General features: G+C 56.2%; 4 protein-coding genes across 4 annotated transcripts; all 4 read right to left on the bottom strand.

The window, feature by feature from the left end:
* Positions 1–476: 476 nt before the first annotated feature.
* On the bottom strand, positions 477–1,668 carry PTSG_10871 (guanylyl cyclase; the record flags this gene model as incomplete). The annotated part of the gene is made up of 1 exon (XM_004988197.1): positions 477–1,668. The coding sequence occupies one exon, from the start codon at positions 1,666–1,668 to the stop codon at positions 493–495; it is 1,176 nt and encodes a 391-aa protein (XP_004988254.1). The 3' UTR covers positions 477–492.
* A 54-nt stretch (positions 1,669–1,722) lies between these two features.
* PTSG_10870 (TKL/DICTY4 protein kinase) lies at positions 1,723–7,417 on the bottom strand (the record flags this gene model as incomplete). Its single annotated transcript, XM_004988196.1, has 12 exons — positions 7,399–7,417; positions 7,163–7,264; positions 6,689–6,929; positions 6,273–6,470; positions 5,804–6,012; positions 5,247–5,588; positions 4,667–5,050; positions 4,142–4,456; positions 3,236–3,933; positions 2,970–3,095; positions 2,390–2,631; positions 1,723–2,111 (listed from the first exon to the last, which is right to left on the bottom strand). The coding sequence occupies exons 2-12, from the start codon at positions 7,169–7,171 to the stop codon at positions 1,723–1,725; spliced, it is 3,153 nt and encodes a 1,050-aa protein (XP_004988253.1). The 5' UTR covers positions 7,172–7,264; positions 7,399–7,417.
* Positions 7,418–10,223: 2,806 nt separating this feature from the next.
* PTSG_10869 (uncharacterized protein) lies at positions 10,224–11,392 on the bottom strand (the record flags this gene model as incomplete). The annotated part of the gene is made up of 2 exons (XM_004988195.1): positions 10,224–11,066; positions 11,360–11,392. 2 exons carry the CDS (start codon positions 11,390–11,392, stop codon positions 10,224–10,226), a joined length of 876 nt encoding a protein of 291 aa, XP_004988252.1.
* A 1,019-nt stretch (positions 11,393–12,411) lies between these two features.
* Positions 12,412–13,927, bottom strand: PTSG_13110 (uncharacterized protein; the record flags this gene model as incomplete). The annotated part of the gene is made up of 5 exons (XM_004988194.1): positions 12,412–12,720; positions 12,979–13,164; positions 13,384–13,429; positions 13,551–13,630; positions 13,904–13,927. 5 exons carry the CDS (start codon positions 13,925–13,927, stop codon positions 12,412–12,414), a joined length of 645 nt encoding a protein of 214 aa, XP_004988251.1.
* Between the last annotated feature and the right edge of the window lie 741 nt (positions 13,928–14,668).

Here is a 14,668-nt window from a genome sequence, read left to right as displayed (position 1 = left end):
TGTCTCGACGGGCACTGAGAACCAACCACACCAAACAATATCACCTGGGTGCTGTGGCAATGTATGAACTCATGTGTGTCTATGTATGAAGCAAGAACGCACTGCCAAGCGGCAGATCAAATCAAAATAAAGCCGGCAAAACACGTGGACATACCGCCGTGTCGACGCTTGAACAAGCACAGACAGTGACGCCACGAAACACAGTGGCCAAATCAACAACAACGGAAGAACACAGAACACAACAGAACTGCACACCGCACACCAATGCGTGCGAGTAACACTTCTTGATACGGCTACGGGCATTACCAAAACACCAAACCAACAAGAGTAATCCACATACGCACATCCTCTCTCCCTGCTGTGTGTGTGTGTGTCTCTCTCACTCACTCACTCACTCACACACTCACACACAACCACACACACACACACACACACCAACACACACACATACGCGCACACACATACACACACACAACCACACACACACACACATTACACGTCAACGCTTTCTGATTCTTGGATGGAGATGGTGACGCTGTTTCCATCACCTCGCGTTCCCGTCCCCTCGTCCACTTCATCGTCATCGCTGCCCTCCATGATGGCGCTGTATCTGCGGTTGTTGGGCGAGGCCTCTGCATCCACCGCCGCCAGCGCGTAGTACGACGAGCGCTTCTTCCTCGGCCGCGACGCGTCACCATCATGGTCATCGTGGTCATCACCAGGGGAAGGGGACATTGCCGACAATGGCGACGACGACGACGGTGGTGGTGGTGCTGGGTTGCGTGGGGTGGTGGAGATGCGACGGCTGCCAAAGCTGTCACGTGACAGGGCTTCAAACTCCTTTGCATCGTTGAGCCACGACACGGAGCTCAGGGACACGCGCGCCGATGCGCGGCCCTCGTGCGTTCCTGCCGACTGCCGCCCAATGGACGACGCACGCTTCTTCTTGAACACAAACCCGCCCCCAATGCTGTCCTTTGGCTGCGCGCTGTTCCTGTGGCCGTCGGCGTCATCACCGCTGTGCTCTTGATCGTGGCAATCACCATCATCGATGTCGCAGCTGCTTGCATCGTCACCCTCGCCCATGTCAATGACGGTGGCCTCGTTCTCCGCAATGGCAACACGCCCCGTCTGCTCAGGCTTCTTCGTGCTCACCAGCCAGTATGTCAGCATCTCGCCCTTGCCCTTGATGTTCTGCACCCCGCGCGACTCAAGCTTCACCCACGGCGCCTGGCTCCGCACGCGGTCCCCCGCAGACGTCGACACGTGGATTTTGTTGCGCTCGCTCGAGCTCTCCATGCGCGACGCCGTGTTCACCGTGTCCCCAAACAGGCAGTACCGCGGGTTGCGCCGCCCAACAACGTTGGCCACAACAGGGCCGCAGTGGAACCCAACGCGGATGTTCACGCACCCGAGCTCCGGCCGCTCCATGTCAATGAACGTCGACTGCGCCGCCTTGATGGCGTCCTCCGCAAACTGCGCAATGCGGAGCGCGTGGTCGTGCTGCGGCTTGACAAGGTTTGTTGCCGCCATGTACGCGTCGCCAATGGTCTCCACCTTGAACACGCCGTGCTTCTCCGTCAGCTCGTCAAAGATGCAGTACAGCCGGTCGAGCATGTCCGACACCGCCGCCGGCGTCAGCTGCGCGCTGATGTTGTGAGCCCACATGTCGGAGAGGAGATGGTCACGTCGTCTTGTGCTCCGGGTGCACTTCTTGCCCTCTCAGCATCTGCAATGTATCTTGGCAATGTGCTCTGGGAACACGTCGTTGAGCACCGTGGCCTTGTTGAGTGCGTCCTGCTTCTGCTGAATGAGGCTTGCGCCCACCTTGCTGATGTTCAGCTCGCCCAGCTGCGCGTCCACCTGGTCGAACGTTGGCCGGAACTTGGGCTCCTCGGACCAGCACCGCCGCGCAAGCTCAGCCAGCATGACGGGGCACGAGTCTGGGATGTCGGGTCGCTTTGCCGGCACCTGGCGTGCGGCAATCTGACGCAGCACCTCCGACGCGTCCTCATCTGGGAACGGGTCCTGCCGGCTGTAGATCTCGTACACCGTGATGGCGAAGCTGTACACGTCCGCCTCCCGTGTCACCTCTCCTCCGCGCAGCACCTCTGCATGGTTGTGATGATTGGTTGGTGAGGGGTGGTTGTGTTGGCGATGATTGTGAGTGGCAATTGTGAGTGGTTGTGGTTGGAAGGTATGGTGTATGTGTTGAGGTAGGGGGAAAAGAACGCAACTGTGTCACACACACCCGAATACATATGCACGTGCTTGCATGCATGCACATCACACGCACACACACACACACACACACACACACGCACACATCACACAGGCACAGGCAAACACACACACACACACACACACACACACACACACACACACACACCTGGCGCCATCCACATTGGTGTGCCACAGCCAAAGCGTTGCTTCTGGGAGAGACCAAAGTCGGAGATCTTGGCCTTGAAGTTGCCATCCACAAGCACGTTCTTCGCCTTGAGATCGCCGTGCACAACTGCTGGCTTGAGGTTGTGGATGTAGCGCATGCCAGACACAATGTCCTTGACAATGGGCAGCAGGAACATGTCTGGTGTCGGCAGCTTGTCGTTGCGCAGGAAGTCATACAGCGACCTGTCGTTGGTTGGAGCAGCGTTTGAGCAGTGATGGGTTGTGACAACCGATTGTGAGCGATGAGAAGGGCTCTGCCAGTTTGCTTGCAAGCATCCCCAAGCAGCACGCGACACACACGCACACACACACACAGACACAGATAGACAGGTAGAAAGAGAGAGAGAGACACACACACACGCACACGCACACATACACACACACACACGCACACACACACACACAAACACAGATAGACAGGCAGAAAGACAGACACACACACACACACACACACACACACACACACACACACACACACACACACACACACACACACACACACGCACACGCACACAACTAACCCGTGCTCGAGGTATTCCATGACGAGGAGAACTTCGCTTGACTTTGTGACGATGGCGCCGAGCATGGTGGCGACGCACGGGTGACGCAGGCGCGACAGCAGGCGAATCTCCGCCATGAACTCAGACCTGCGAAACAAGAACATGCAACAAATGGGTTGATGAGTAGCAGCCAGGTGATGCTTTCTCACCTCCAGCGCACCAACACACAAAGATGCACACACAAACATAAACACACACACACTGACAAAATCAGCCATCGCACGCACTTGGCGTTGGAGATCTCCTTGCCGTGGCCGGTGCGGGCTGTTGTTGCCTTGTTTGCTTCCGCATCCTGCCACTCCAGCGCCCGCTCAATCGCTGCCTCATTGTCGACGTTGCCAAACTCCATGCCAAAGCCATTGGTTGTCTTGGATGCTTGGATGGTGCTGGTCGCGTTCATCGAGTACACGTCGACGTTGCTGCTGTCAACGGTGCTGGCACTCTTGGCACTGCGCTTGCTGCTGGCGATCCTGCCCCTCGTGCGAGTGCTGCGTCCATTCGTGTCTGTCGTCTTCTTGGATGATCGTGGCATGACGCGCTTGATGGCGATGCCGGTGCCGTTCAGCTCCCCCTTGATCACAACACCAAACGCGCCCATCCCAAGCACCTCGGGCGGGTCGCTCACAACAACGTCTGCCGCGTCAATCTGCCACAGCTTGTCTGCGTTTCGTCGCACCACCGCAATGGCAATGTACACGCCGATGCCAATCACAGCCAGGGCGCTGCCGATGAAGATGGGCAAGTACTCCTTTGCCTGCATGCATTTCCCGCTCAGGTGGAGCGTGCCCACAGGGCATTCGCACGTGTTGTCCTGCGTTGCCTCCATTCCATCTGGGCAGTCGCGTGGCGAGACCTGAAGCAGGAAGGGGCTTCCATCAATGGGCTGCCACTCCGAAAACTCCGTGTTGCGATCGGCAAGGTAGACCTGGGGGTGTTGATGAGTTGGGGCGGGGGGTGGCGAACGAGGCACGGGTAAGAAGTGCAAGGTGAGTTTGAGTTAGCGCTACATTTTCCTTTGCAGTGTGTGTGTGTAAATGTGTGTGAATGTTTGTGTGTCACGGTAGCATGCAAACTTGGGCGTGCATATGCTGGTTTGATGAGGTGTTCACGCACTCACATCATCCTTCACGTACCTCCACGACTGCGGTGCCGTAATGTGTTTCAGTGACGTTGACTGTAGCGAGGTTGGGCGCGTGCGCCAAGGGTACTGCCTCCATGCTCGCGAAGCCCTCGGCATCAGCCCAGAAGAGGCTGACAAAGTAGAACAGAGTGTCCTTGTTGCCTCGCTCAGAGTACAGCTGGTCCTCAAGCACGAAGTGGAGCGTCTGCGCCTGCTGTCCAAACGCACACACGCGCATTCGATCGCACGACGTCAGCAGGATGTCGTGAACCGCAGGGTCATCCTGTTCCACCAGCTCATCCGTCAATTGAAACGGAGTGGCGTGTGCCTGCAAGCAAGCAACGTCATGTCACAGGGAGAGATTTGAATTGTATGTGAGCGGCTGAGGAAAGCGATGTGGAATGACGCGTGGTTTGTGCGTATCCAAATTGCCTGATCAGTGATGTGCCGCAAACGAAAATAAAACAAATGCACTGCACACACCATACACATAAGCACACACACATACACACATACACATACACACACACAAACGAACCAAGATTGGCGCGGACTTCTGGCATGGACGGCAGAGGCAGCGCGTTTGCTCGGGGCACGAGCGGCCGGCACAGCGGGTGGCGAGCACAGCGTGGTTGTAGATGAAGTGCGTGTTTGGGCAGATGATTTGGGAGGCAGAGAGTTCATCCTCATGGTCGTCATGACCTTGCTCGCCACCTGCAGCAGCCAACACGACTGTGCCCGGTTCATAAGATGGCTGTTCATGTTCTTCTTCTTCGCCCTCGTGCCCATCACCGTCCACCTCCACCGCTGGCGTCTCTTCCTCGTGGTCTTCTTCCTCTTGAACAACAATGTGCGACATCTTGCGGACGCAGCGGGTCTCTGTCGTGCGCACAAGATCGCGCTCAATCACGCCAAAGTTCTCCTGTGTTGGTGGTTGTGATCATGTTGGAGCGAATGTGAGAGGTGGGGAATGAGTAAGTGACAGCATTGGAATTAGGATGCGCGGGTGATGTGCGTGCATGCCGCAGCCAAGCAAGCACTGTCATATGTGTGCGCACTGGAAGCATGCAGCAACATGCGGACCACACAAACCCCACGCCACAACTCAATTCGCTCACCAGGATATCGCCGACGCCGGCAAAGCTCTCGGGCGACGTGAAGGCGATGGTGGTGCTGGGGACGGCGAGGACAAAGTTGAGCACATCGGTGCGCGCCTGCAGCGATGAGAAGCTGGTGGCAACAACGGTCCAGCCTGGGTAGATGGGGGTTGAGCTGAAGTAGGGGAAGCGCGTGCCGTCTTCGGTGATGGCAATCTCCTGGGCGAGGATGTCGATGTCTTCCCAGTTGAGCAGCCCGTCATGGGCGGCTTGCTCGAGGAAACCGGTTTGCACCATGCCGGCAGCAGCATCGCCAGACAGCACGGCATCAAGCACGCGGTCGTGTGTGCCCATGAACTGAACCTGTGTGTTTGAGTTGGGGCAGATGTTGCAGTATGGTGCGGTGTTGGTGTGAGACAGGAAGTGAGACAGGAGACAAGCCAGTAGGCCAATGTGCACAGGATTGCACCACACATAAACACACACATCAACACACACATCACACACACACACACACACAGACACACACACACAGACACACACACACACACACACACACACACGCACATGAACCGCACCTCGGCTGCGTCGTCGATGAGGTCAGTGCCAATCTTGCTGCGGTACTTGGCAAAGTTGGCGTGCGTGCTCGCAAAGTCCGTGATGGTGGTGCCGGCGATGACCTGGTCCTTGAGGTCAGACAGTGAGACAATACGGGAGTCGCGCGTGGTGAACATCACACCGCCAACGGTGTCTACAAACTTGACCTCGTCTCCTGAGTCGCCAGCGGCTGTGTAACGCAGTGAAGGTATTGCAAAAGGGGTGGAGAGTGGTAAGTTGGTCACCTTCGCGAGAAATCAAGCTGTTCGTTAGGTTGAGCAGTTTCTCAAGCGGTTGACGACGTGACAGAGAGGCAAACACGTGACACTCGCTCAGAGAGGCAAACGCAGACACACACAGACACAGACACACACACACACACAGACACACACAGACAGACAGACAGACAGACACAGACAGACACACAGGCACAGGCACACACACACACACCTGTGACGACGGGGAGGCCAAAGCCGTTGAGAGGGGCGAATCCTTGTTCGACGTCGAGGCAGGACATGGTCTTGGTGTCGACGAGTGCATACTCCAGGGTGTCGACCTGATCCAGCAGCTCCAGTTCCGACATGCGGTGAAAGGCAAAGAGGCCGGGGATAACAGCGTTCAGGAAGTTCTCGTAGGCATCACATGCCTCTGGTGACACGGAAAATGCAAGCAAGTGTGCGTGTGTGGTGATGTGACAACGCCCAAGTCGTGGAGTTGCGAGTTCGCGAACAAGCAAGTGGAAGTGACGCAGCGAAAGCGACACGCTGCAGGGGTGGCAAGGAAACCAACAAGCAAGCGAGAACACCGATGTGTTCGCACGTACACCTTTGCACGCGCACAGCCACGCACAAACACATGGAACCCACCTGGGTGAAGTGGGGAGAGGACGCAACCGATTTGGATGCGGTACGCGGCAGGGACCGCTGTGCCGTTCTGTTGTGCCGTGACCGGTGAGGCCGCAGTGAGGGCCGTGGCGAGCACGATCATCAGGAAGTGCAGCATGGATGCGGTGGATGTGTGTGCCATCATGTTTTGCCCGCTCTTCTTCTTGTGGAAGAGGTTGTCGTTGGCAAGAGTTGCTTGGTTGCTGTTGCCGGTATTGGGTAACTGTGGGTGATTGTCCTCGCTGTGTGAGTGTGTGCTGGAGTGTGACTTCCGATGGTTGTCGAGGTGGTTGGAAAAATGTCAAAGCGCCAACCACCCACCAACCATCATCATCTCCCATCTCCCTGCTCTGCTGCAGCTGGCAGCCACACAACCACACCCACATCCTACACGTCGCCATGACTTTCGTTCCAGCCACTGGACACGCAGCAAGGAGACAACAAAGGGAAAAACACCTTTTCCATGCGAAAAAGTTGTTGTCAGGGTTGGTTGAGCTTGGGGGTTGTCAGGGTTGGCGCTTTGGCCCACTGCAACACGTCTTAACATGTGTTCGTTCCCTGCGTTGCCTTGATGGCAGGATGGCAAGGGGGCGGGCAAGGGAAGGTCCGTCAGTGGACGATGAGCGAGAAGGTGGAGTGGAAGAGTACATGTGCATGGGTTGCCAGAAACGCAACAACTTTCACTCAACCACGTTTTGTTTGCGAAGCGTTTTGGTCAGGGTCGTGCGTTTTTGGTTCTGCAAAAAACTGAATTCAGGACGGTGCCGAACAGTGCTGCTTGCTTCTTGCTTGCAAGCAAAAGCACAGACAGCAAACAAGCTGTTGTGCTGCAGAAGACAACCACGACGACAATGGTGGTGAGTGATGTGAGTGGCGGGCTCTGCGCCTCTTCTGTTGTTGCAGGCAGCCAGCTAGAGATGCACTGCAGGCATAAGGGGTTGCGTGCGTCTCTCTCTCTGTGCTTTGTGTTGGCTCTGTCTTGCTCTTGAAAGATGACAACAGCAGGCGTGTGTGTCGCTGCGATTGTGCGTGGAGGAACCCAGACAGAAAGACAGCCTGCTTGCGTGCGGGCACGCTTCTCCACACACTCACACTCAAAATCACACACACAAACATGCACACACACACACACACACAAACATGCACACACAAACACACACGCACACGCTCTCATTGAAAACAACAGGGAAGAGGCATGACAGTGGATGTGCACGGCGCTCGTCGTCTCTCACACACCTGTGTCGACTGACTGATGCGATGCACGTGTCACTGGCACTCTACTGCCTACACCCAAACCAGCATCACCCTGGTGCCGCCACCACTGCCTTCAAGTAAGTTCATGGCGTTTGGAATAAATGCGGCTTGTGCTTAGGTGTTGCAACATGGGAGTGGAGTCAGGGGTAACAGTGAGGGAGGAGAAATGGCTCGTTGAGCGCAAATGGAAGAGAAAGCATGTCGTTGTGCTTCTGGTGGTGATGCGAGGTGGTTTAAACACAAGTGTGTGTGTGACACAGAAAGGGGTTGATATGTTCTCACATCCAATTATATGCGTGACATACACATTTTCGATCGTGCCATGGCGCCAAGGCGCGACACTTGTCTCCTGACCGAGCTGCCCGCCAGGCAGATGGCTCAAGTGGCGACACTCCTGCAGTGATCGCAGGTATGATAACGGACACCACCACATGTTGCATGCAGAATGGACTGGAGGTGAGTTTTGTGTGTTGTGTCAGTGTTTCTGGTGGTGAGTGAAGGTAGCCGGGCAAATACGCTGAGAGCATGGACACAGCGTGTGTTCGTTGTGAGATTTTGTCTGTTGGCGCGCTTGCTTGCATACTGATTCACCGACCACACATTCGCACACCACAGACACAAACGCGCTCGACAATGGAAACAGTGGGCACGCTTGCTGCGCTTGCACCCTCGAACACGCAAGGCTGCAATCGGAGCACACAGAAACAAGGAGGCTTACTCGGCTGAACTGCACTGAAGAAGTGAAGGTCTCTCTTTCGTGGCTCTGGCTCTGACTTCTCGTCTTTCTCCCTGACGAACCACGCATCAGCTCAGTGACTGCCTTGGCAGATGTGCACACTCGCTGTGAGCACTCCACAGGCCTGCAACCAACCACAGGTACACGCACTGTGCTCTTTGGCGTGGGATAGCTCTTGCTAGTTCAGGGAGCACCGCTTTCACATTGGAGAGAATCGACCACGCAGTTCACAAGATTTCGTTCTTTGAGCACACACACACACACACACACACACACACACACACACACACACACACACACACACACACACACACACACACAAGCTCCGGTGCGTGCGCATGTGTTGGGCTGTGCTTGGTTGATCATGGGCCGATCGTGCGTTTGCACGAAACACATACAACCACGATTGCTCACTCTCGTCTTCATTGACACGCCACACAAACGTTCACACTTTGCGGTTGCCGTTTGGGTTTGTCAGTTCCAAGTGGCATGACTCCATGCAAGCCAGAAGAACGACAGAGGCGGCTGCAGCCATGCCAACGTCTGCCCTCGTGTGGTTATGACACTCGTGCTGGTTGCTGAGGCTGCCACACAATCCATCCAACCCACGCACATGAGGTAGTGTGTAGGTGAGAGAGTGTGTGTGTGCGCGCGCGTGTGTGTTTGTGTGTGTGCGCGCGTGGTGTGTGTTTGTGAGTGGTGCCCCTTCGAGGGCAAGTCCCCTGCACTTCGAACAGCGTGCGGGGGTGCTTGCGTGTTCATGCCAGTGCTCTACGTTGTCTTTCACACGCACACCGTCTTGCGTGCGTGTGTTGTGTGTTGGACTCCGCCAACCTCCTGCAACGTGCACCTGACCCTCACAATGCCAACATGCGCGCGCGTACATGCATACACACACGCATACTCGGGCAGACGGATGCTGGGTGAATACCTCTCTCTGTCCACATCGCAACGTCGCAGCACGCGAGCAGCGATTTCATTCCACGGTCCGTTCCACAGGCAATGCGTGTGTGTGTGTGTGTTTGTGTGTGTGTGTGTGTGTGTGTGTGTGCGTGTGCGTGTGTGTTTGTGTGTGCGTGTGTGTGTGTGTGTCCTCTCACGCTTTCCCTTGGTGTGCTTTGCTGCTGCAGAATCAAGACAGATGCCACCGTGTTGTGCACGAGGACAGCAAAGATTCAACAAGAAGCATGGCGTGCTGAAGCAGCAACAGCAACAGCATACACGGAAGGGGAGATCAAATGCATCATTCACTCCAACAACAACGAACGGCAACAGACAACAGCAACAACAGACAGTGATGACGGTCGCAGCCTCTGAATGAACGACAACAACACACACGACAGGAAAGGAGGAGACGAAGAAGCTGAAGACCATCGACGCAGAGAGGCCGAGACAAGCACAAACACCAACACATAACGAGGACAGCAGCGGGGAATCAAACCACAATCCGCCCGTTCCCTTTGACAGCTGGCCTGGCCTGATGCAAGCACGCGTCCACGCGTCCCTTCTTCTTCATCGTCACCATCGTCACCATTCGCCATCCTGAGCAGCGCCACTGCCACTGCCGCCGTCTCCGCCGCTGTTGTCAGCGCGGCGTGGTGGCGGTGGTGGTGGTGGAGGAGGAGGAGGACTAGCCAACATCATGTGCTGCGCGGGAAAGACGTGTTGCTCACCGGCCGCGTTGCGCCGCACGTGTGGATGTGTGCGCACCATCTCGCCCTGCACGCGCTGCTGCTGCCACTCGCCCAGCGGTGGATGAGCGATGTGCCCCTGCAGCAGCGGCAGACGGAGTCCCACCACGTGCTGGCCACCATCCACAACCTGGTGGTGGAAATGATAGTGGTCGTGATGGTGGTACTGGTGGCAGTAGTGGCAGAAGCCGTGCGTTGCTGGCTGCTGCTGCTGCTGCTGCTGTTGAGCGCGCTGCTGTGGGAACGACTGGTACATCTGTAGCGGCTGCACCGTCGGCGCCAATGGCATCATCGTCGTCATCATCATCATCTGCTCATAAACGGGAGCGAGCCCCGGATAACCAGGCGGTGATGTCGCGCCATGGTACTGCTGCTGAAATGGCAGTGATGTACGGACCCCTTGTGGCACGTGCTGTTGCTGCTGTGGGTCGTGGGCGCGTGTACCAGCAGCTGCTGTCACCATGGGTGCATGCGGTGGCGTTGCTGCTGCTGTTGGCTGCGAGCGACGATGGCGCTGTTGGTGTTGGTGTTGGCGACTGCGCTCCCGCTCAAGAAGATTGAGGGCCAGCCAGTATTGAGGAAGGTGGCAGTGGTGGCGGCGGCGGCGCATGCGGCGATGAACCGATTGAAGACCGCGCATACGCGCAGCACTCGTCTGCTGGGTTTGCATCCACGCCCGCTGCACAGGGTGCGTACACGACACAGGGTGGGTGTGAGGAATTGTGTGTGTGTGTGTGTGTGTGTGTGCGTTAGTGGTGACGAAGAAGCGATGGTGCAAGGGGTTGTAGACGTGCCCATGATTCACTGTCGCACACACGCACACGCGCGCTCACACACACACACACACACACACACACACACACACACACACACACACACACACACACACACGCTCACACGTGCTTCCACGACATGCATACACATGCGCACTCATGCACACACACACACACGCATTGCGCTGCAGGCACTCACGATGCTGTAGAAGGTTGGGATGGCGTCATCCATGACTGTGCGATTGTCGCTACTGCTGCTGTGCACAGTGAATCGCTGTGGCACAAGGTTGGTTGTTTACGTGAGCGCGTGTGCGTGTGCGCGTTTGTGCGTGCGCGTGTGAGTGTCACTGGGTGGGACCTTGGTTGTGCCTGTGCACTCCTTCATGTTTGCACAGCCACCCACACATACACGCAACCGCGCAAGCGCTCACACCAACCTGAAACACAATCGCACCGGTGCACACAACCACACTACTTTCTCCCTTGCCTCCCTTCATCCCCCAACCTACTCGGCTTCTTCTCTCGTGCTGGTGTGCGCTGCTGTTGTGGGCGAAGATGGCTTGCGTGAATTTTGGCGGCTGTTGGCAGATTCACTTTCGTATGTGCGCAACCACACGACACATTTTGTTGTTGTTTAATTCGATGCCAGGTAAATGATTCAAATTGTGATGTCAGAGGCGATTGATGCAAGCTGTTCGTGAGCCGTTGCGGGCATTGCATGAAGCAGTGCGCACCACTGTGTGTGTGTGTGTGTATGTGTGTGTGTGTGTGTGTATGTGTGTGTGTGTGTGTGTGTGTGTGCATGGTCCTCACTCACAACCTCTCACCCGTATGTGTGTATGCGTGTGCGTGTGCATGTGTCCGCCGACAGGGAACATGACGTGCAGAGGAACATGGACAGGTGGGATTTGAAGGCTTGGATTGCAGCAAGCCCGACCACCCGCAATGAGGCAGCCGCACCAGCAGCGACCAGAGACAACAGAAAACATCAACAATCAAGGTGCAAAGGACACAAACGGCAATGGTTTGGGGGAATGCAACACACCATCCGCGAACACCACGACCAGTGGCACCACGACCATGACAGCGACAGCATGATGACAGCGACAGCATGATGACAGCGACCGACAACACCAACTGCACTGACTGCAAATATCACAGACAGAGAACACGAAAGGCGTCAATGGCCAAGCCATGGCCAGCAGGACATGTGTGCGAGTGTGTGTGTGTGTCCATCTGAAGGACACCTGATCACACACGTCCACGATCACCATCAACGCTGTCGACACGATCAACACCACTATCACCGCGGCCAGCAGCATCAGCGGCGGCGGTGGCAGCGGCGGTGGCGGCGGCGCGTCGGCGACTGGCACATGTGCACACGTGCGGTTTCGTGGGAACCAGGCGTGTTGGCTGAACGCGACCTCGAGCGCGGACGGGACGCGGTGATGGTGGATGCAGGACGTGCGGTGGAAGGAGTTTGTGGAGTGGCCGCGGCGTGCGCTTTGGCTCGTCCTTCTTCTGAACTAGCTCAGCACGTGGGCTTTGCTTCAGCAAGTCCTGTTTCACCATGCCCGCACACATTTGCATGGTGTCACAGCCAAGGTGAGCGTGGCAACAGCTAGACCAGTGTGTGTACGTTGGTGCGTGTATGTGTATGTGTGTGTGTGTGTGTGTGTGTGTGTGTGTGTGTGTGTGTGTGTAGCGCGGAGGGATAACCTCACGGTTTGCGGCTGCGAGTGAGTTTCATCTCTGCCACCGCTACCTCTCACTGTCCCATGTGGCTCTGCATTCGCAGCCAGGACATGTGTCACGCACCGCAAGCGGTATCGGCGCTACCATCAGTGTTGGCGTTGGCACCTGAGGCGGTGGTGGTGCGTCGTGCGTTGGCACCAACAGCGCCATGAGGTGGCGTGGTGCCCACAGCAGCGTCGTCACGACCGCCGCCACCAATTGCATGAGCAGCACGGCTGGCAACACCGCCACCTTCAGCGGATTCGCGCACTGAATTCACACGCAGAGAGGTGAGAAGACGGGGCGTGCATATGTATGTGTGCGTGTGTGTATGTGTGTGTATGTGTGTGCACGTGGGCTGTGTGCGTGTGTGTGCACGTGCGTGTGCCACATGCGATGCGTTGTAAACATGATTGTTTCACTTATACCCGCCCCACGTGCGTTCCACTCCCCCCCCCCCGCTTTCATGTGCCACGTGCAAGAACTCACGATTCGGGTGCGGTCCATCGTGCTCTTGTCCAGGCCACGTGCACTGCTGCAGTGTTGCGTGACCATGAGGGAAAGTGGGAATGGTTGAGTGGCAACGGTTTGGAAATGCACACCTGCAGCTCGCTTGACCTTCTCTCGCACGACAACATCGGCAGTCGTCACATTACCTTGGGATACTGCTGCGGGCCATGTTTGCGGCAGCGCTGCTTGTCACATCAGCTGCCGTCATCAATGTCACCTTGCTTCTCTGCATCAGGTGAGTGGGTATGAGCACATGCGAGTGAATGGAAGTGACAGAAAAGCATTGTGTGCGGGCGTGTGTTCTTGCTGGTGGCGACATGCGTTCCTTCACTTCACATCTCCCTCACGATGGTACACTCTTTTGTGTGTGTGCGTGCGTGTGTGTGCGTGCGTGCGTGTGTGTGTATGTGCGTTTTTCAACCACATTCACTGTGTGCAGGAAGGGAGTATGCCATGGATTCCGTATGAGGCAGCTTGCACATGGCATGCCATGCTGTACCTTGGCTGGTGGGACGCGAGACATGACCCAGGTATGCGTTCAGACGAGAGCGAGAGAGAGAGAGAGAGAGAGAGAGAGAGAGAGAGAGAGAGAGAGTGTGTGTGTGTGTGTGTGTGTGTGTGTGTGTGTGTGTGTGTGTTCTGGCGTTGCTTTGTGTCGTTGCGCTGTTGATGATGTGAGCGTTGGTTTTGACAACAGTAATTTAACTTCGAATCCACCCAACAATTATTTTCACTTCATGGCGTGGCTGTCTGGTAACATCTTGCTGTCCCTTGGCACGAGCAGAGCTCGTGTCTTGCGCAACTGTCGTCATCCCCACTGCTGAGCTCACCAAGTTTCTGCACACGCGCACACGCACACACAAACACAGAGCGAAGATCACCACCTTTGAAGCCATCGCCGACACCTGCCTTGTGAGTATCCATCAAGGGATTGACACACACGTGTGTATGTATGTGTGTATGTACGTGTGTATGCACTCACACACCTTGGCCCCATGCTTGCGAGCTGAATCAATGCCATTGCACGACGTGATGACGTTGTGAAGGCGTGGTCACATCATGCGATGTTGCAATTCTGTTGTTGTCAGTGTTACCACGCACATACACACACAGTGGTGACATTAGCACACACACACACACATGAATGCACACACACTCGCACACACAACTCATTCACACTCTCACACATGCATACCTTCTCCACCTGTCTTCCCCTTCCGGGAACACGGGACAGGTTACCCTTCAGCGCGGCCCCTCGCCGTGT

This window comes from Salpingoeca rosetta, assembly GCF_000188695.1.
Source record: "Salpingoeca rosetta unplaced genomic scaffold supercont1.37, whole genome shotgun sequence".
NCBI lineage: Eukaryota > Choanoflagellata > Craspedida > Salpingoecidae > Salpingoeca > Salpingoeca rosetta.
The sequence above is the reverse complement of the archived record's forward strand: the minus strand, read 5'-3'. Positions and strand labels throughout refer to the sequence as shown.